Consider the following 22,816-nt stretch of genomic DNA (forward strand, 5'->3'; position numbering starts at 1 on the left):
TGGCTTAACCGTGTATGAATTGGACTCTGCATGCTTCTATTTCCACAGAAGTAAAATACTATCTGTTTTTACAATTCAGTGTCCCCGTATGCTGGTTTATGCATTCTACTCCACCATTCTCACTACGCTTCTCTGCATGCGCTCGTTCTCCTAACGGGGAGCTTACCTAACAACTATCATAACGGCATCCTAGTCATAAATACATTTTTCTTGCTTTTGTAAAAGATGATGGTCCTCTGAAGCAAGTTGCAAGTGAACATTGAAGCCTACAAAGTACTTATATTGCCATATACCTTCATGTAGTCAAATTCTTTGCCACATAATTGAATTTTGCTCACTCACATATTGTATACACTCAGAGGAAAAGATGATGTCATTATAGAATACTGTCTTGTATTTAAATGGGATGAGGACAGAATACCAAGCCCTTGAAATAAGATTTAAATGATTGTTAGATTTTTAAGCAGTTAAATCTATATTAATCTCATCACTTACTTTATTCCAGCCTCCTCGATATATAAAAGGAAGAACAAAAGATATGCTTGTGACCAACACTGTTATCATCATCAAGGAACGATGGATCTAGAAAAAGTTATATTCAAAAACATTAACATTAAGAGATGCTAAAGAGCAGCCTGTTACACATACTCGTTTACCAAGAAGGTTTGGCAGAAAATTCATCGGTTAAGAATAGAACAACAAGTAAACTCTGGTGTAAGGCCTTTTGTAAGGCTTTAAAAAGTTGTACTCAGGCCCGGGCCTTAGAATGTATTAATTTCCTAAATTTACTTTTAGTTGGTTCTCTATCTCAGCAGCTGAATGCATTTATTTTTGGAGGTTTTATTGTTTTTAGTTGCTTTAACTGTTTTATAGTTTTAGAATTGTGAAGTCACCAGAATCATTTGGCTGAGATAAGCAGCTTAGAAATTGCATGGATAAATGAATAAAAATAAGAGTAAAACTTTGCTAAACATATTTTGTATACACCAAAAAGACACTCCAAAATTCATTTTTTCCCCACCTGAAACCAAATCTCTTCTCCAAACAGTAGAGTATGAGGCCAGACAGACTTGAAAAAACGGGCAACAATCACCCCTATGCTAACTGCGGTTATCCATCCAACAAACATTAGGGCACCTGAAAGGAAAAAAAATACCAGACACTTACTAATGACTTGAGTTCAGAGCTAAGAAGCCCAATGTCAGCATTCCTAGTATCATGTAGAATTAAATCAGAGTCCAAGGCAAAACAATCCTTAAGGTTCCAATTTAATAAAGCAGACATCTTAGGCACATCTGTGTTAATCCCAATACTGGAAATGGCATCAGAATTCCACCTAGTTAAAGGTTCATGATCTTGTCCCCACACCCACAATCCATCACATGGTTCAATCTTCTTCTTCCACGCTGGCATCCACACCCAGCTGCTTCCAGTCAGGTGTGAAGGTACAGAGACAAAGGATGACCTTGGCTTCTAGTAAAGAATGATAACAATACATTCCACAATCTCACTCCTGTCTATTCCCCCCTCCCATCAACTATACTAAAGAAACAGCATAATGAAATAAGAGAAAGTGTGGCAGGCCAAAATTCTAAAAGGAATATAAATGCAGGCCTGACACCCTTGATCTTAAAAGTAAGCTTCCATTTTATTTCAGAGACAGAGAAGAGCAAAAGACTGTACTCAAGCTATTTTAGCTGCCTTCTGCCCTTATTTATTCTATTGCAAGCTAATCTTTGCACCGTATTTTGTTGGCAGAATTTGAATACCCACAAGATGTCCAAATGGCCAAAAAGATATTTCTTTGGAAATATCTTAGAAACACCTTACTTTGGAACTGAAGACAAAATAAAATAATCAAATCTTGTGAGCAGTTCGATTCTCACCAGGCTCAAGGTTGACTCAGCCTTCCATCCTTCCAAGATGGGTAAAATGGGGAGCCAGACTGTTGGGGAAGATATGCTGAGTCTGTAAACCACTTAGAGAGGGCTGTAAAAGCACTGTGAAGCAGTATATAAGTCTATTACCATCGCTATTATAGTGTTTCACAAATTTATAAAAATTAAACTTGCCGTGCATTTTGATCAGGAATGGAGAGCGGGATCCTCCGATATCTTTTAATGGACCGAGAATGTTGTATTTTCCATTTGTAATCAGAGGCTGTTGTTGGTGTTTGTAGATTTCACCTTCTGTATCGGGGTGGGGAGGGGGCGAGAGAATAATAGATTATGCACTACCAGCAAAGGAAGAGTAAATAACATTATCTCCATGGGTGAAGACTTCAGAACATAGATTCTGTTTGCTTCAGAGACTGGTTTGTCTACGCAGTTCCAATTTGCTACTCAAAGTCAACCCCTCAAATGCTTCTAGGTGAAAATTAGCATTTCAGTGCATTCCATGTGTTGATATAATATTGATCCTTTGCCATGGATAAATTAACAACACTATGCAATAATATCATAATCATCAGTATGCTGTTTATCTCTGCTGTGAACCATTTAGGTGGTGCTATGAATTTAGGTGGCCCTGTCTCAATCCCTCACACACAATCACACACCCCATGTGGACAACTCAATGCACTCTACAGGAGGCTGCCCTTGAAAAGTATTGGAAACTTCAGCTAGTGCAGAATGCAGCTATGTGAGTGGTTATTGTGCACTCCTCATTCACCACAAGCTACACTTCTACCGAGGTAGAAGCTACACTGAGCCGAGGTGGCGCAGTGGTTAAATGCAGCACTGCAGGCTACTGCTAGATCAGCAGTTCAGCGGTTCAAATCTCACCGGCTCAGGGTTGACTCAGCCTTCCATCCTTCCGAGGTGGGTAAAATGAGGACCCAGATTGTTGGGGGCAATATGCTGACTCTCTGTAAACCGCTTAGAGAGGGCTGAAAGCCCTATGAAGCGGTATATAAGTCTACTGCTATTGCTATTGCTACTCTGCAAGTTGCATTGGTTACTGATTTGTTTCTGGATTCAATTCAAGGTGCTGGTGATGACCCTTTATAGTGCAGGGTTACTTGAAGGACCACCTCTCTCTGACAATACAATACCCGTCTACATCTAATAAAGGTATGCTCTATGTTGCACCAGGGACGCGGTGGCTCAGTGGCTAAGATGCTGAGCTTGTCAAACAAAAAGGTTGGCAGTTTGGCGGTTCGAATCCCTAGCGCTGCGTAATGGAATGCGTTCCCGTTACTTGTCCCAGCTTCTGCCAACCTAGCAGTTCGAAAGCATGTAAAAATGCAAGTAGAAAAATAGGAACCACCTTTGGTGGGAAGGTAACAGCGATCCGTGTGCTTTCGGCATGACCATGGAGAAATCTTTGGACAGTGTTGACTCTTCGGCTTTGAAGCGGAGATGAGTACCGCCCTCTAGAGTCAGGAACAACTAGCACATATGTGCAAGGGGAACCTTTAGCTTTATGTTGCACCTACTAGGGATGTCATCTGGTGGGGCCCAGGAAAAGATCTTTTCTGTTGTGTTCCATCCTTTGGAATATTATCCCCCTAGATTAGCCCTGATCCTACTGGCAATGCATAGGACCCAGTGGTGGGATTCAAATAATTTAACAACCGGTTCTCTGCCCTAATGACCAGCTGGGTAGGCGTGGCTCAGTGGTCAAGAGAGTGGGTTGGCATGGCCAACTCAACGTCACTCACATCGATGAGCACTTCGCTTTAGCTGTTACAATGGAATAAGGGTTAACTGGAGAGGCAGTTTCTGCAAGCAGGACAATGAAGATGAGGCTAGAAACAACACCAGAATGTTTCCTTCCTGCCTTCCCTACAGAATTAGCCCTGAAAAGTGGAAAAAAACCAAAAGGAGATTTCTTCCAACAACCGGTTCTCCCAACTGCTTAGAAAGTTAACAGCCGGTTCTCCCGAATAGGTGCGAACTGGCTGAATCCCACCACTGATAGGACCTTAGAAACTTGATTTTGCTATCGGTGTGGGGAACTGAGTATGGATAGTGCCCATACAGTGGCTATGTTGATTATTGTTGATGGATTTTGGTGTGATGTGACTATGCACTGTGTTATTACATGGTGTTTATATTGTTCTTACCACTTAAAGGGTGGGTTTTTTGTATTGTTTGGGGTTTTTTTTATATTGCTTTTAACTGCTCTGAGCCACCCAGAGTATTCTGTTTAAAATGAATGGCTATATGAATTGAAGTAATACATAAATATAATCGTGACATCAGAATCTCCCTTATAGCTAAGATTTACTTTCCAAATGTGTTAATTGTTCTTACCGCTTAAAGGGTGGGGTTTTTACGAGCCGAGGTGGCGCAGTGGTTAAATGCAGCACTGCAGGCTACTTCAGCTGACTGCAGTTCTGCAGTTCGGCGGTTCAAATCTCACCAGCTCAGGGTTGACTCAGCCTTCCATCCTTCCGAGGTGGGTAAAATGAGGACCCGGATTGTTGTTGGGGGCAATATGCTGACTCTGTAAACCACTTAGAGAGGGCTGAAAGCCCTATGAAGCGGTATATAAGTCTAACTGCTATTGCTATTGTATTGTTTGGGTTTTTTTATATTGCTTTTAACTGCTCTGAGCCACCCAGAATATTCTGTTTGAAATGAATGGCTATATGAATTGAAGTAATACATAAATATAATCGTGACATCAGAATCTCCCTTATGGCTAAAATTTACTTTCCAAATGTGTTAATTTACAACTCTCAGTTTAATTTGCCAGTATAATAAAAATGCTGTTTGGGAATGATGAGAGTCATTTACCACTGCTGGAAAGCAGCAATGCAGGTTAAATTGCTTGGGCCTTTCTTAAAAATGTAGCATGAAGACTTGTATGAAATTTCCATTGCTATTCATATTGTGAATCTGCCATATCTGTACCTATTATTAAGGCTCTTCCACAATCCCATTAAGATTAATCATGAATCCAAAATTATTTTTTCCTTCTCCAACCCAACAGGTGAAGACCAAGTAATGCTTGGAATTCAACATGAAAAATATGCCTGGTGTGAAACTTAATTTAATGTTCAGGCAGATTTTTCTTCCCTACAGTCATAAACTTTTTACCTGTACTGATTTCACCATCAGCCAGAAATATGTAATAGTTTGCATCCAGATTATATCTTCCTGTAGAAGCTGGGAGGTGAATTTTTCTTCTGAAAGCACACTGGATAAGGCCATCAGCCAGTCTCCAAGTTATATTCTCCAAAGCATTCTAAGAAACAAGCAATGCAGATTTAACTTTTGTATCTCAAAAGATAAAACATCACTTATATTGTGCCGTGGTGGCGCAGTGGTTAAATGCAGCACTGCAGGCTACTTCAGCTGATTGCTAGTTCGGCAGTTCGGCTGTTCAAATCTCACCGGCTCAAGGTTGACTCAGCCTTCCATCCTTTCGAGGTGGGTAAAATGAGGACCCGGATTGTTGGGGGCAATATGCTGACTCTGTAAACCGCTTAGAGAGGGCTGAAAGCCCTATGAAGCGGTATATAAGTCTAACTGCTATTGCTATTGCTATTGCTATTGTGACTACTTCTGTCAAAAGCTTATCAGGTACTTATTAAAGAAGTAACATACCAAACCCAAACATGTTTAATTAGCTGAATTTTACGAAGCAGATAAGAAATATTTAGCAAGACTAGTCATGGCTGCTTCCCATTATAAGTTTAGTGACCTTCTCAAATGTCTTCAGAACCATCATCCTGGCTTACAAAAACTTCAATGCTTTTGAAAACTAAAAGGCCAACCTCTAACTAGACTGGTCATTTTTCGGCAGCCACTTTGGGGCTTCCTAACCCTATTGATCACATAATTAAACAAAAACTGAATCCTTCAAATAAAGCCCGATATTCAATCATTCAAAGGACCCTTGAAACTTCAAATTACATTCCAATTAACTTGGTTATCATGTAGCATCTTTACTGGTTTTCGACATTACCAGTAAAAACAGGTATATGCTGAACTTGTCAGGAATGAGGCAATGGTTTCTCTAATATTTATTGTTGCAAAAATGAAGACAGTTGAACACAAACACCTTGATTCAACTAGGAACCTAAAATGTTGATAGTGCACATGTAATTTTTCCCCTGAGACATACTAATCTGTGCATAGAATAACAACAACCCTATCTACATTCTGTAGATTCAGAAACATAATAATTACATAGAACAACTGTATACAGACACATTTAAGTTTAGAATTCTCCGTTACATAGTACTGTTCAAAATGCATAAAAATAACTCTGCAGAGGAGAGCCAGAAACAGGATAAAGTTTCCTAAAGTGCAACCCCTTTAAACAGCTTCTTTTAACTTTTGCAGTTTTCCATCACATAAGAGGATTTCATACAGAAGTCCGGATTCTGTATGACAAAATGGGACAAAATCAAAGGTCTCCGTGGATTTTGTTACTTATCTTGACCTGTCTGTTTGTATTGTGCAAGGTATTTTGAAACAAGGGCATTCAGAGTTCAACCCTGTAATAACATGAAATTACAGTACCTTCGAGTTAAAGTCTGGATAAGATCGCCCAACCAGGGCAGCTGTCCTCATGTTAACAGAATAAACTTCACTAATGCAAAAATATGCATCATCACCACCACCCTGGAATGACAAGAGATTATTAAACTGTTTTTCCACTTTACTTTGCAAGTCTATACAACCCATATTCAAATTTAGAGTAGGTTAATAACTAAATGCAGCCTTCCCAAATGGTATTCTCTAAACATGTTACATTAGGCACAGACTTAACATGCTAGATGTGGTTTAGTCATTTCATAAATTGGTAATTTTCATTTTTCTTTCTTTCTACCCATGGCCATATACGTGTGTGTGTGTGTGTGTGTGTGTGTGTGTGTGTGTGTGTATGTATGTGTATATATATATATATATATATATATATATATATATATATATATGTGTGTGTGTGTGTGTGTGTGTGTGTGTGTGTGTGTGTGTGTGTGTATGTATATGTATATGTATATGTATATGTATATGTATATGTATATGTATATGTATGTATATATATATGTATGTATGTATGTATGTATGTGTGTATGTATGTGTATATGTATGTGTATGTGTATATGTATATGTATATGTATATGTATATGTATATGTATATGTATATGTATATGTATATGTATATGTATATGTATATGTCAAATCTACCGAACCGGTTAGAAGAGGTTCCACCAGTGGACCCGGAAAACAGGCCACACTTACAGAAAAGGTTCCAAATTTTTTTGAAACCCACCACTGGTCCTTGGATATGATTATTCTCCACTATCATGCTCATATTTATAAAACTCAGTGCCTCTGTGAAAGGTAAGGATGACTACTGCGTTTGTGGTGCAATCAGAACATTGCGTGTGTTGAAGTTGTTTTAACGCAAACCAAAGATGCCTTTTAAAAAACAAGTTTACATCATATTCTTATACATGCCAGTGCTGTGTGTGAGGTAATTTAAGGTGGTTCTGACAATTATCGTCGGCATCTTCATATCCGGTCACATGGGCGGCAAGCCACTCCCATCCGGTCACATGGGCGGCAAGCCACTCCCATAAAGGAGGCCACACCCGCAGAGTACGTTCGAACAATTTTTGAAACCCACCATATATATATATATGCTGCTTTTGGCAATATAGCACTTCTTGTGACCTTCATAACTGCATTGTGCAAGTATGATTCTAACAAAGGCTTGGATTTTGAGAACAATGAGAATTGTACATTAATCTACAAGCATTGCTAATTGTAAATTAATCTGGAAGGTATCAGGATGGAGAAGGGTGAGCTAGAGATACATCTCATTGATGTTTTATTTAGTAGACTCAAGGCTATGAGAATCATTACATTTCACCTCAAAGCTCATATATTGTTGGCTGAAACATCTGGTAGAACATAATGCAGGGTTTCATTAAAATAGTTTAGGGACAGGTTCATAAGAAATGAGCCTTAAATAAATATGTACCATTGGCCCAATAAAAAAGAGAGCATGACAGAAATTATGCAACATTTATCCTATTATCGAGGATTAAGAGTTTTCTCAGACTTTGGATGTTAATACACGAACTCCCATAATTGCCTGGGAATTCTCTCTCCCCTATATTTTCAAATGTCAAAATCTCACTGCAAGATTTCCAATAAGAATGCTAGAATCTGAGATTTCATGATTGTACAAGATTTTGACCACTTTTAATGTGCTTATTTAAGTTAGACAGAATGCAGCTAGAAGGCTGGGCTAATCTTTTTTTCTTTTTACTATCCCTGCTACAAGCTACGTCAGAAAAACATTACATATCATGGGCAGTTTAATAAACAAATTCATATAAGGAAAGATTTTGATGAACCCACCTCAGTGCTCATGTACACTATAGAAATTACCCAAGTTAACACCATAATAAACGACCATAGGAGTGGCCTCAATGGGTGCTGCCATTTTTCCAGGTGTCATACTAACCATCCATTGATCATGAGACAAGGCAAAGGCAATATAGCCTTCACTGGGACCACTCATTTCAATCCATACTGAGTCATTATCTTGCTTGAAGGAGAGAAAGAAGCAATTGTTGGCTTTAGGGTCACAACGTGTTGGATTTCTCACACAGAACTTGTGATCTCCGCAATCGGAAGAATTGAACTAAGGAGACAAAAAGCAAGGTTGTATTACTCCACATAACCACTGCTTGAGAAATGGGGCATTTCCAGAGCATCAGTAACTCACTTATAAGATACCACAGTTTACTGATTAAAAATTGTGCCCCAAAATACCTTCGTGGCTCTTGGCACAAGAACCATTTTATAGATGACAAATAGCAGGCAAACACAAATGCCTGGTTCACCGACAAAAGGGCGAACGACAAAACCGCACCCGACTAAACCGCGGTGACAAAACCGCGTGTTCTAAAGCACTCCGACGAATGAGCGCTGAATCACGCCGACAACAGCGTGGCGACAGAAGCGCGCTGTAAAACTAAACCTAACCCTAACCCTAAACCTAACCCTAAACGTAATGCTAACCCTAAACCTAAACGTAACGCTAAACCTAACCTTAAACCTAACCCTAAACCTAACCCTAAACCTAACCCTAAACCTAACCCTAAACCTAACCCTAAACCTAACCCTAAACCTAACCCTAAACCTAACCCTAAACCTAACCCTTACCTTGTTAAATCGGCTTTCTGTCGACGCGCTGTTGTAAAGCGGCCTTCTGTCTCCGCGCTGTTGTCGCCGCGCTGTTGTTGGCGCGTTATGTCACGATTTTAGCGACGCGGTTTAGTCGGGCGCAGTTTTGTCGTTCGCCCTTTTGTTGGGTCATGCAAATGCCTAACTAATCACACGATACTAGAATCTTGTTAAGGGGAAAGTAAAATAAAATCAAGAGGAAAAACTGGTGGCTGAGGGATACCGTTGTCAATGGTGTTCTTACAATATTAGAAAGAGTTCAAGTAGATAAATAAGTTTATCATTTCATAAGACCGGATTTGAAACAGAATTGTATGCAGATGATGAACATGTAACTGCTAAAAGATATAAAGTTTTCTTGAATTTTGAAATAAGAAAAAGTGAAAATGTATGATACAATGAGCTAAACATTTGATTCTACATTTATTTATATTTCATGTTTCTAGATGGCCCACCTTCCTCAAGGAGGGGCTCTGAACAGTGTACAGTATAATCAACATATAAAATAGCACATAAAATTAACAATAAAACATTAAGACTAATTTAGGATTATACATTTAAAAAATTGTAAGATTACAATATAAAATTCTCTTTCAAAGAAAGAAAAATAAGAATTTCAAGATTATATTGATGTATTATAATAATATATTAGTACCGTACTTGGAAAATGGAAAGTATTACTTTATATATTTTTTATCTTCTATTTTTCTTTTTTCTTTTCTTGCACTTTTAGCTTTTTTTTTTCCTCCCGTATTTTATATTAATTTGTATTAGTTTGTAATCTTCCTTTTCAAAAATGGAAATATAAAATTATATTTTGAAAAATAGAAACTGAATGTAACTTTTTATAATCAGTTTTGTTTTGCTGTTTCGGTTCATTTCTTTTCATACTAAAGCATTTTTAAAGAGTTCATTTTTCTGGCAATTATTATACTCTAACCTCAAATCCACAGTTCTGTTTAAGCCAGATACTTGACATCACAGCAACAGAAGTCTATAATTTGGGATGCACACTACAATTACTGTCCTATCCTAGTCAGACACTTAATTGTACAATACAGATATAGATATTCATTCTGTACAACAATTAAAGGCTTTTTAAATCAATGCAAAGAGCTCTAGTAATTACTAACTCTGTGCAGGTTAAAAATGCACTGGGGCCTATTTTTTTTAAAAGAGGGCAAAATTTTGTTCATTCTTCAAAAAACCTAAAGGAATTTTTTTCAAAAACACCACCATTTTATTTAGACAGCCATGACAGTCATCTTGCCACGTAAATTTAGATAGATAAATAAAGTAGATAAGATAGATGATAGATAGATAGATAGATAGATAGATGATAGATAGATAGATAGATAGATAGATAGATAGATAGATAGATAGATAGATAGATAGATAGATAGATAGATAGATGATAGATGATAGATGATAGATAGATAGATAGATAGATAGATAGATAGATAGATAGATAGATAGATAGATAGATAGATAGATAGATACAGTGGTGGGTTGCAGGCGGTACGCCCCTGTACAGGCGTACCAGTGCCTGCCTGGAGCACCAGTTACCGTTCCAGTATGGGGCTCAGGAGGGCCCACCACTTGCCCGAGCTCCTTACCTGTCTTTAAACTCTTCAGGGCTTCTGCACACGGCGTGTACAGCACCTGCGTGATGCTCTGCCGAGCAGCTGGAGCATCGCGGAGGCGTCGCTGGAAGGTTAGATGCCCACACGCACTGCATATGTGCGCACATTCATGTGGAGGATGCTGGTCCCCGTTGTAACCGTACTGGTTGCAAGGGGATCCGGAAGCCACCACTGGATGGATGGATGGATGGATGGATGGATGGATGGATGGATGGAGATAGATAGATAGATAGATAGATAGATAGATAGATAGATAGATAGATAGATAGATAGATAGACAGACAGACAGACAGACAGACAGACAGACAGACAGACAGACGGCAATAGCAATAGCAATAGCAATAGCAATAGCAATAGCAATAGCAATAGCAATAGCAATAGCAATAGCAATAGCAATAGCAATAGCACTTAGACTTATATACCGCTTCATAGGGCTTTCAGCCCTCTCTAAGCGGTTTACAGAGTCAGCATATCGCTCCCACAGTCTGGGTCCTCATTTCACCCACCTCAGAAGGATGGAAGGCTGAGTCAACCATGAGCCGGTGAGATTAGAACCGCCGAACTGCAGATAACAGTCAGCTGAAGTGGCCTGCAGTGCTGCACCCTAACCACTGCGCCACTTCGGATAGATAGAGTCAATATCTTGGAAATGTGGAAATCACTTCCCATTTAAACCATGAAATTTGAATACACTATATGGACATATGGTTGAAGACTTCAACTGGTCGGGTATGCAGCAGTGTGTCAAGTTCTGAATGCTCTCTCTATATTTTGCCCGTATTACACCTCTGCTGTGTGAGAGCTGCACTGGCTTCCAGTTTATTTTGGGGTACAATATAAAATAATAGTTTTCATCTTTAAAGCCCTGCATGGTAGAGACTGTGTTATTTAAGGCATCTCCTCTTCTCAATGACATCTAACCATCCCTCCCATATTGGGCAAGGATGGTTGTGCCCCAGTTCCCCTCTTTTAAATGTTGTCATTTGGTGGCACCTAAAAATCTAGCTCTTTCTGTAATGGCACCTCATATATCGGACAGTCTGCCGTTGAGTTATGGAGGGTCCCTACCATCTCTGCCTTCCAGAAGGTTAAGACCTGGGTTTTCTCTCAGGTGTTGAACTAGGATAGGCGATGAACTCAACATTTCTCTTCTTGAGATGCAGTGTTAGAGTGCCTGATGATAGCTTAGAGCAGTGGTGAACCTTTTTCGCCTCAGGTGCCAAAAGCATGCATGCGCACTATAGCGCATGCTCACGCGCCCACCTCCATAATTTCATGCCCCTGTACCATTCCCCAATTCATGTGTGACACCCTTCCCCCGCTGCCTCACGCATGCACCCACAGCTTTCTTGGAGCTTGGGGAAGGCAAAAATGGCCTTCCCGCCTCCCCCCCGGAGGCCCTCTGTTGGCCGGAAACAGCCCGTTTTCAGACTTCAAGTGGGCCTGGTAGGTCTGTTTTTCATCCTCCCCAGGCTCTAGAGGCTTTCTAGGAGCCTGGGAGGGCAAAAGTGGCAGAAAATCAAGGCCAAAATCAGCAGGCCAGTGCGCGCATGCACGCTGGAGCTGACAGGGCAGCACCTCGTGTGTCCTCAGAAATGGCTCCACGTGCCATAGGTTTGCCATCACGGGCTTAAGAGTTTTAATTTTGTTGTATTTTTATTATTCATATATGTGGCTGTTAGTCACCTAGGGTTTGTTTTATATAACATGAGCAATCATATCAATGTTTAAGTAAATAAAGCAACCGAATATAAAGGAAACCTGAGCATTTTTAAATGTATAGCTAACAAATAAACGCTAAACCTAGAAGTATAAGAGGTAAATAAGTGCCCTAATCATTTTATCAATATTATGATTATGAGATTATGTCACTGCTGGAAAGTACCTATTAAGTATAATTGTTGAAAGTCCGCTAAAATGCTACTGGATATGGCCAACAATATGCATCAAATCAAGTTGAGCCGAGGTGGCGCAGTGGTTAGGGTGCAGTACTGCAGGCCACTTCAGCTGACTGTTATCTGCAGTTCAGCGGTTCAAATCTCACCGGCTCAAGGTTGACTCAGCCTTCCATCCTTCCGAGGTGGGTGAAATGAGGACCCAGACTGTGGGGGTGATATGCTGACTCTGTAAACTGCTTAGAGAGGGCTGAAAGCCCTATGAAGCGGTATATAAGTCTAACTGCTATTGCTATTGCTAAGTTATATTTGCAATTCAGAGTAAAAAGTAATTTGAGCAAAATCTCTACAATCAAAACCTTAAGATATGTTCAATAAAGGCTGGTTGTTGTTTTTTAATGCCTTCAGACTTACTTGAAGGAGAGATGGAAAAAGTCAGACCTCCCTTAGCAGAGAAGTTTATAAGTCTTGGAGCAGCATCTCAAGTTCCTGTCATATTGATCTCTTATTACAGCAGCATAGAGAAAAGATCCTTCCACAAAGCCCTGAACTCCAGTCAGTCCCATCTGGAAACATGTCACCTTTCAAAGAACTTGTTTGCCTATGACATGTACCATTATAGGCTCTAGATAGCACTTTGAATTTTTTCCAGAAACAGATCAATGGCCACATCAATGAACTTTCCAAAAGGAACCATGTATAGAATGCACTACAGTAATTCAAGCAGGATATAATTAAGGCATGCATTGCTCTGGCCAGATCCAATATCTCTAGGAATGCATGCAGTTACACACTAGATTTAGCATGCAAGTATACTTCTAGCTGTCGCTGAAACCGGAGCAAATTCAGGCCTGAACAAGGAGCGTTCCAAAATGCAGATCTGAATCTTTGAGGACCTTGTAACCTTGGCTAGATTGAATATGCTGATCTGAAATTTCCATTAACTTAGGTCAGCGTTCCAAGTATCATGTAGAATTAAATCAGAGTCCAAGGCAAAATGATCCTTAAAGTTCCAATTTAATAAATCAGACATCTTAGCATGTCTGTGAAATCCCAATTCTGGAAATTACATCAGAATCCCACCCAGTTAAAAGTTCATGATCTTGTCCCCACACCCACAATCCATCACATGGTCCAATCTTCTTCTTCCACGCTAGCACCTACGCCCAGCTGCTTCTGGTCAGGTGCAAAGGTGCGGAGACAAAAGATGACCTTGAGTTTCTAGAAAGGAATTTTTTATTTTGAAAACAACACTTTCTACCCCTTGCTATCCCCCCCCCACCTTTAATGAGAGTGTGGCAGACCAAAGATTCTTAAAGGAATGACAACTTATTTATTGGGCTTATGTGCTTCTCCACTACAGATGAATGAGTAGAGATAACAGTACCCAATATTTGTAAATCAAGTTAAACATAAAAATTGCAGTATCTAATAAAAAAGTAAAATCATCATAATAAAAACATTTAAACATGTCAAAACTCTAGACAGCCTCTCCCTGTTTTATTCATTTACTTATATTTAAAAGTTGTATGCTGCATTTCAAAATCATAATTAAATAGGCAATAAAAATCATAATTAAAATACTGAGATAGGATCCCCAAACATCACCCCTTAAAGCCATTCTTCCAGGAACTGCATATAATTTACCAAGATGCCTTAAATATTGTACGCCTCCTAACCAGTCTGAATCTTGACTCAAAAGGGTTTTAAGAAATTCTCTCCATTTCAAATAATTTGGAGCCAAGATAAAACATATATACCTTCCAATCAGTAATTGTTATATACAGAGAAGTTTGGAAGTCATTTTTAAAGATATTTTTCTTTCATGCTTTTTTTGTTACTCGTTTTTATTTTTTACAAACAAATCTTTTATCACCTTTTCCTGTTTCTTCTTCTATGTTTCAGTAGCTTTTAAACTTTTTTGTAAAACTTATTTTAATAGAAAATATTTATTAAGAAAAGATAAATACAACCCAAACAAAAGCTCTTTTGGGAATGCTCCAAAAATTTTAAAACTGGGAAGTGGTCCCAAGAAAAGCAGTTTAAGAAACACTGAACTAGATAATGCATATAATAATTCAAATAGGTTTTTGCAGAAATATTTATTCATGAAATGTATAGACTGCCTCCATACATTAGCAATATCCTAGGTTTTTCTGCTATGTGTAAGAAAATGCAGCAATAAACAATAACAACAATCCATTAACTCATTACTACTTACTGGTTGGCTTAGGGAAGAGACAGGTAAGGATGCTGGAATGGTCCAATTAGTAGACATTATTGTTGTGAAAGGAAGTATACCTGCTTGAGAAATCTTAGGACCAGGGATTTTTACCCAGTAGATAATGTATTTTTGTACAATTGTGAGTCTATGAAGAGACAAAGCCGGTTAGTTAACATTTGAATTGTAAAGATACCCTAACACAGATGTACAATAGCTTTTAAAAAAATGCCAAACTTCCATCTAAATCAACCCAGAAAATCCAGCATTCATTCCTTTAAGGCGGCTACCCATTCCTGAATTATTTAAATTTTAATTCCTAATTAAAAAGTGGTAGGATGATTAATCATACCCAATGACTGACAAAGGCAAAAGTTCCAAAAATTCATACAGATCTACAACAAATGATAAGATTTATTATTAACATTAACATTAACAAGGAAGAAACCATATCTAATCTTTGTGGTCTTTATTCTGCAAATCTTTTGAGTTTCTTAATTGTATTGCAGGTGATCAGTCTAGATACAGAGAAGCTAAACTAATGAAAATCCCCCCCCCAAAGAGGGTGAAAATCTGGGTGCATCTTATACATTGAATACAGCATTTTTGGCCTACTGAAACCCTGCACCCTTTGCAAAAAGGGGCGTGCAGATGGTTTGGGAGGCTTGCAAAGTGCTCCTGGGGGCTGGGGAAGGCAAAGATGAGCAAAAAATGGGGCGTTTTTTCTTGTTTTTGCCCCCCCCCAGCCCCCAGGAGCACTCTGCAAACCTCCCAAAACTCTGCATGCCCCCACTTTTTTGGCAAAAAAATGAGGTGTGCAGATGGTTTGGGAGGTCTGCAGAGTGCAAAAACTTTTCTTTAATTTACCTCTAATTAATTTTAGTCCTTCTTTTCATTAAACTAGACCTAACCAATTCCAGTAACTTTATATATTTTAGCCTCGAGTCCCCTAATCATCTGCACTTTTATTGCACTCTTTCTAGAGTCTCAGCAATTTTTTTTTACATGATGGTAACCAAAGGGGGCCAAAGTATTCCAAGTGTGGCCTTACCAAGGCATTATAAAGTGGTATCAACACTTCATGTGATCTTGATTCTATCCCTGTGTTAATACAGCCTAGAACTGTGTTGGCTTTTTTGGCAGCTGCAGCCCACCGCTGGCTCATATTTAAGTGATGCCATCACAGGGGGTCTGCAAAGGCTTGAAGAAAGGTTATGATTTAAATATTAAGACATGGGGGTCTGTGGCAGGGGTGGGTTTCAACCGGTTCGCGGCGGTCCCTGCGAACCAGTTGGTCGCCGAACCCAGAAGTAAGTAACTTCCGGGAACGGTGAAGGGCGTGCCCGCCTGCCCGCGGTCCTTACCCGGTTTTGACGAGTTCTGCGCTTCCACGCATGCGCAGGATGCCTACAGCGCCTGCGCGATCGTCCAGGAGCAGCTGGAGCATCGCGCAGACGCTAGTACGCATCCGTGCACCGCGCGCGTGCACAAGGACGCTGCCGGCCCTGTTCCAACCGAACCAGTTGGAACGGGGCGAGAAACCCACCCCTGGTCTGTGGCCATGATCCATGCCCACAAAAGGCATTTTAAGGGAGCCCATGGTGAAGAAAGGTTTGAGAACCACTGACCTACGAGGGTTCGACCTTGATTCAGGTTGAGCTGAAGCTCTTGCCTGTTGCTTTGCACAAATAAGACAGGGATTCCTTGCAACGTTGATATGTGAAGACTGAAAGGTCATGTAGGACTTTCTCAACATGACATTCAATTCAGAGATTTGTTTATTTGTATATCTTTCATATTCTACAGGCATACATATTTTGGAAAGGAATATCTCAGAACATCTAAACAGGAAAATTATTTTAATACACTTACAGAAATTGTACTTTCTTTGGCGCATCGCTAGGAGCAATCCAATAAGCATCCATATGGTTTTTCTTAGATTTACTGGTGTGACTAACAGCTGAGTTCTACAAAATACAGAAGTCCCATTTTTAGCAGTATATAATGGCTGGATTCATACATGGCACTTTATCAAGCCACTGTATTAACAATGGCTTTTTGAATAGGCCACAACCACTTGAGTGCCAACAATGCATCAAGTCAGAAAGCAAAAGATATAATGACTTAGTAAAACGTGTGAACCAACTCAATAATTAGGTTTATAGACCGTACTAAATTCCAATCTAACAATTCATGACAACTGGTTCACAAATACCAAGCCATACAAAAATTATGATTTGGTTCAGCATACCATACTGATTAAGCTCATATTTTTGGAATATAAGACGCACCTTTCCCCCCCCCCCAACACCCCAAAAACAGGGTGAAAATCTGGTTGCGTCTTATACATTGAATACAACATTTTTGGCCTCCCAAAACCCCGCCCCCTTCGCAAAAATGGATGTGCATTGGTTTTGGGAGGCCTGCAATTTATAGACCATACTAAATTCAACAACAAGCGAACAACAGGCCATTTTTTGCCCGTTTCTGCCCCCTAACCCACAGGAGCACTCTACAAGCCTCCCAAAGCCTATGCATGCACTATTTTTTTGAAAACAAATGGGGCGTTTTTTGCTCATTTTTGCGCCCTCCCCCCCCACTTCATTTTTCACAAAAAAATGAGGCATGCAGAGGGTTTGGGAGGCCTGCAGAGTGCAAAAACTTTTTTTTAAATTTACCTCTTCAAAACATTGGTGTGTCTTATACTCCAGTGTGTCTTATAGTCCGAAAAATACAGTAACTGATTTGTTTAGCTTAGTATGTTGTACGAATGCAACTTAACAGTTTTTAAAAAACAGAGTTTATTGTTTAGCATTATACATAAACCCAATTGTGACAGGCACATCTTAAAATAAAACAGACAGCTATTAACAGAAATCCAACAAAACACTATGACTTAGCGTGATGTATATCCAATTATTCTGGTGACAAACAACTTTACTGGAACAGCTAAGGTTAATGTACGAGCAATCCCATATGAAAGGCAGTCTGAGTTCATACATCATAAACCATTTAAGGCAATGAATTTATGCACCAGGAGTTTTATTCTGCCTAAAAATGAATTATGTTCTCAGATGATTTACCTCGGCTTTTAATTTTAAAGATTTCAGTGGCTTACTGGTATTATATATTTTAATATTTCATTTTAATGGTTCTTTTATTTGAAGGTGCTTTTACTATTTTATTATATTTTCATATTATAGCCTCTAGCCTACATATTCTCGGGTAAGCCATCCCTACAGAGAGTTGTGTTACTCAGAGAAACCAGCAAATCATGTTTCATTTTAATATCTGCATACCACCTATTTAAAATTTCAGCAATTTGATGATTTATTTGTTATTATCTGAACCCACAAGAAACTCATCAATGTTATCCAATCTGCACAATGCTCTAGAATTTGAATATGTCCATCAGAAAAATATTCTGAAAAAGTTAACTGAGATAAAAAGCATACAAGGAAGGATATACCAAAAACATGGCAATGTAGTGTGCTAACAGCTACTAATTTATTCTGCATCAGATAACCAGCAGAGGGAACCCTAATATTTAAACATAATCTAGAAAGGAAAAATAGTATGTAAGGGAAACTGTATTATTAAAGCATCTTTGGTGTTGATTAATTCCAATACAAAACTGATGCAAAAATAAAACAGTTATTTAAAGCAACAGTGCTACAATATTTATAGCTCAAAGGCTAGTCAAAATGGACTGGCAGAAGCCATTTTCAACATTTTCTTACCTTTACACGTCCACATCTAAGGAGCTGAGATTGTCTCCGATCAGCTAATGCAAAAGAACCAATGGGTGGGTCATCCAAGCGGTCAGCATTGCGAGCTTCTAGCAAAAAGCCTTGAAATGTGGGCCCAGAAAAACTGACTAAAATCAAGAATTTGAGAAAAGGAACGGAGATTAATCTCGGTTGATCCGGGCAATAGGAACAGATCTCAAATCCAGCATTTTGTAAACTTGCCAACTGCCAGGTATATGTCAACTTCTACTCAGGTTTAATCTGTCTCCTCTGTTTTTTTAATTCTTTATTTTTTATAATTTACTTTCTGTAAGCTGCCCGGAATCCTCCGGGATTGGGCAGCCTATAAATTCATTAAATACAAATACAAATACTCCCAGAATTCTCTTCAATGGCTAACTGATTATGGAAATTATAATACAACTAGAATACATTTAAAATAAAATGTAAAAATCTGGAACAATGTTACTTTGTCATTTTATATTTACCACATCATTTGAATGTTACACAGTCATCCTGTTTTTTTTCTTTTTCTCTTTCTCTTTCTCTTCTTCTTCTTCTCTTTCTCTTTCCCTCTCCCTCTCCCTCTCCCCTCCTCCTCCTCCTCCTTTTTCTTTTTCTTTTTCTTCTCCCTCTCCCTCTCCCTCTCCCTCCCTCTCTCTCCCTCTCCCTCTCCCTCTTTCTCTTTCTCTTCCTCTTCTTTTTCTTTTTTTCTCTTTCTTTCTTTCTCTTTCTCTTTCTCTCTCTCTCTCTCTCCCTCTCCCTCTCCCTCCTTCTCCCTCTCCCTCTCCTTCTTCTTTCTCTTCTTTTTCTTTTTCTTCTTCCTCTTCCTCTTCCCCTTCCTCTTCCTCTTCCTCTCTCTCTCTTTCTCTTTCTTTTTATTTATTTATTTATTTATTTATTTATTTATTTATTTTTAAACAGATACTATAATCTAAAACAAGCTTCAGTTACAGTAACCTGGAGTTAAGCCAGACAAGATGGCAGCAGCCTAGAATGGTAGCATGGTAATTTAGAAAAAAAAACTCTTGAAAAACCTATCTTGCTAGGAAAATAAATGTGGCATAGCTGCCCTAGGCTTCTCCTGGAAACAACCCATATTTAAAACTGGAAAAACCAGTAGAGCCTATTATACATGTTGTTTATAGTTTATAATCTCACATTAGGAAGGAACCATTATGAACTCAAACTGGGCCCAACAAGTCATTGCAACCCACTAGGGAAAGCTAACCTATAACCAGCATTTCAACCATATCTCTGAAAGAAACAGCAGTGGGGGAAAAATTGTCAGATTTGAATGGCTGCCCATCCCACCAAGAAAGAGGTGATCTGTGTCCAGTATGCAGCTCAATTAAAAAAGTAAATATGTAAATGTTCACATTTTAAAAGAACATTTCATCTATGACTTACGAGCAAAATTGAGCCCAACATTTCCATTGCTAACTGAGACATTTGTTAGCTGAATTTTATCCCATTTTACGACTTTTCTTGCAACCGTTGTTAAACGAATCACTGCAATTGTTAAGTCAGGAACATGGCCGTTAAGTGAATCCAGCTTCCCTAGTGACTTTTGTCAGAAGATCTCAAAAGGGGATCACATAACCCAGGGACACTGCAACCATCATAAACTTGGCAAGCACCTGAATTTTGATCAAGTGACCATGGGGATGCTGCAATGGTTCTAAGCAGTGACGTGCAATGAGCTTTATGGCTGGTGAGGCAGCAATTTTTTTAGGCTTGTGGACTTCAACTCCCAGAATTCCGCAGCCAGGCATGCTCAGTTCCGATTTAAAGCGACAGCATTTTTTGCCCTTGCAAAATTCTTTTTCTTCTCCCTCCCCCTCCTAACTCCCTCTCTCCCTCCCCCCTCTCTCAAACAGACACACGCACACAGAGAAGTTGGACCCCTCACTCTCACACTCTCTCTCAAACAAACACAAACACAGAAGTTGGATTAGATATATTTTCCAATGGCTTGAAAGCAGCTCCTCTGCCATACCCCACCCCCCCCTTTCCCTGCTGCCTTCCGATCCGAGCCTTTGATTGCAGGTGGAGCCACGTTGCCTTTTCAAACTTGTAATCTGTGAAGCTGGGCTTATATACTTTTATCCAGCTCCTTCTCTCTCTCTCCCTCTCTCTCTCTGTTTGTGTGTGTGTGTGTGTGTTTGTGTGTGTGTGTGTGTTTGTGTGTGTGTGTTTGAAAAGGCAACGTGGCTCTGCTGCAATCAAACCTTTTGAATTCCTTCCCCCCTACACACACACACACCTTTTTCCAGCTGTTTCAGAGAGGATTTCAACTCTGCTCTTGCCTGCCCTCATGAAAAGAAAAAAAATGTGAAAGGAGAAAGGCAAGAGCTCTGAGGTCAGACTGAGCTAGTTGCTCCCAGAGAACTCTAAAAAGCCTCTAAAAATGCCCTCTACAGAAGGCGAGAGAACCACGTGCCTCCTTTGCATAAGGAATTTTTCGCCTTTTAACCCTTGCTTAACTCTGCTCAAGTGATCATAAAGCTAGAGTAAAGGAGGCCCGTGGTTCTCTCGCCTCCCCCTGCAGTTAAGCACTAAGCAGAGTCATCCACGGTGACTCTGTCAGCAACTACCTCAGCCTTTTTCCTTTTACATTTGTTTTTCTTTTCATGATGACAGTGGTGAGGCTCTGCCTCTCCTGACTGCACGTCCCTAGTTCTAAGTGTGGAGAAATGGTTATAAGCCACTTTTCAATGCCATTGTAACTTTGAATGGCCACTAAACTAAATGTATGTTGAGGGCTACCTATATATAACAAGCACAAAAACATGAGAAGATGGTGTTAGCATCACAAGAGAGCCTTGGCAAAAATCAATACCTTTCACGTGATCTCCTGGCTTAAATTCTGTCACATTCACTTCAATGGTGTGCTTGGGAAATTTCTGAGGCGACCTTCCATGAAAAGGCAACATAGAGTCACAGGATTCGGATACTTTCCCATTTGGGTAACCGGCTGATTGATCCCAAAGGCACATGAGCAGCCAAGCCATAACAGTTATTCTGGAAGACTTCATCTACCAAAACAAATTAAGAGTGAACATCATAGAACTTCCGTCATTCATTCCTTCACATTTTTCCAAAGCAACCTTGCAGTAGCCTTGGTCTTTTAAAGTTTAACCCCATCCCTTTTTTCCTTTTTTTCTTAAATGAATCAGAACAATAATTTAGATTCTTCTCCAGAATTAAAGGGCCATGGGTTATTTTGACCTTGGACCAAACATGTATGTTTTGTCCGAATACAAAATTGTGCTGGAACCTATTGTGCTGCACACATGAACCGTGACCCGTCAAAAGCGCATTCCACAAAAGCGCGGTCGACGAAATCGCGTATGTGACGTCATCACAACGCGACGAAAAAGATCGAAAAATTGAAATAAAAATTAAATTACAGCAAGCCGATTCACATAAAGGTAAGGGTTAGGTTAAGGGTTAGGGTTAGGGTTAGGGTTAGGGTTAGGGTTAGGTTAAGGGTTAGGGTTAGGGTTAGAGCGTTAGCGTTACGTTTAGCGTTAGGTTAAGGGTTAGCGTTAGGTTTTTCGTTACGTTAAGGGTTAGGTTTAGGGTTAGGTTTAGGGTTAGGTTAAGGGTTAGGGTTAGGGTTAGGTTTAGGGTTAGGTTTGGGGGGGTTAGGGAAAGGTTTTAGCTTTATTTTTACATTTTTCGATCTTTTTCGTCGCGCTGTGATGACGTCACATACGCGCTTTTGTCGACCGCGATTTTGTCGTCCGCGGTTTTGTGGTAGAACCCACATGAACAGGTTGTACATGTGCGCAGCATGTACATGAACAGATTTTTCAGGCCCCTCCTAAAGTACAACCCTGTTAATTCTCTGTAGGCCCAGATAAGATGAGCCAGTATAGTCACCCTCTCAAAGTCAAAGAATAAGAGATGATTTCTAAGATGATAATTTTGGCCAGGAACAGATTTTTACTATAGTTATGCTAACATATATAGGTACTCCTTCACTTATGACTATGATTAAACCCACAATTTTAGTTCTATGTTGTGATTATCATAAAACAAATCATGTGACTGTACATGATTTTACGACATTTTTTTGAGGTGGTTGTTAAGCAAATGCAGCAGTTGTTAAATGAGCATAGTGGTCATTAAGCGAGCCTATTAT

At 39.5% G+C, this 22,816-nt stretch overlaps 1 protein-coding gene across 1 annotated transcript in view; it reads right to left on the reverse strand.

Annotated features, from left to right (window-relative positions):
• FRRS1 (ferric chelate reductase 1) overlaps positions 1 to 21,704 on the reverse strand; it is a 30,245-nt gene extending 8,541 nt beyond the window's left edge. Inside the window, exons 1-10 of the mRNA XM_087719299.1 lie at positions 21,509 to 21,704; positions 18,658 to 18,794; positions 16,790 to 16,884; positions 14,918 to 15,065; positions 8,434 to 8,613; positions 6,477 to 6,578; positions 5,046 to 5,193; positions 2,073 to 2,189; positions 1,022 to 1,137; positions 496 to 582 (exon numbers count right to left, since the gene is read on the reverse strand). Of these exons, the coding sequence (XP_087575425.1) occupies positions 496 to 582; positions 1,022 to 1,137; positions 2,073 to 2,189; positions 5,046 to 5,193; positions 6,477 to 6,578; positions 8,434 to 8,613; positions 14,918 to 15,065; positions 16,790 to 16,884; positions 18,658 to 18,794; positions 21,509 to 21,704 (1,326 nt within the window). The remainder of the gene's footprint in view (positions 1 to 495; positions 583 to 1,021; positions 1,138 to 2,072; positions 2,190 to 5,045; positions 5,194 to 6,476; positions 6,579 to 8,433; positions 8,614 to 14,917; positions 15,066 to 16,789; positions 16,885 to 18,657; positions 18,795 to 21,508) is intronic.
• Between the last annotated feature and the right edge of the window lie 1,112 nt (positions 21,705 to 22,816).

The sequence above is a fragment of the Thamnophis sirtalis genome, unplaced genomic scaffold (genome assembly GCF_051295495.1).
Source record: "Thamnophis sirtalis isolate CommonGarterSnake01/CBP01778 unplaced genomic scaffold, rThaSir2_p1.2 scaffold_7, whole genome shotgun sequence".
Classification (NCBI taxonomy): domain Eukaryota; kingdom Metazoa; phylum Chordata; class Lepidosauria; order Squamata; family Natricidae; genus Thamnophis; species Thamnophis sirtalis.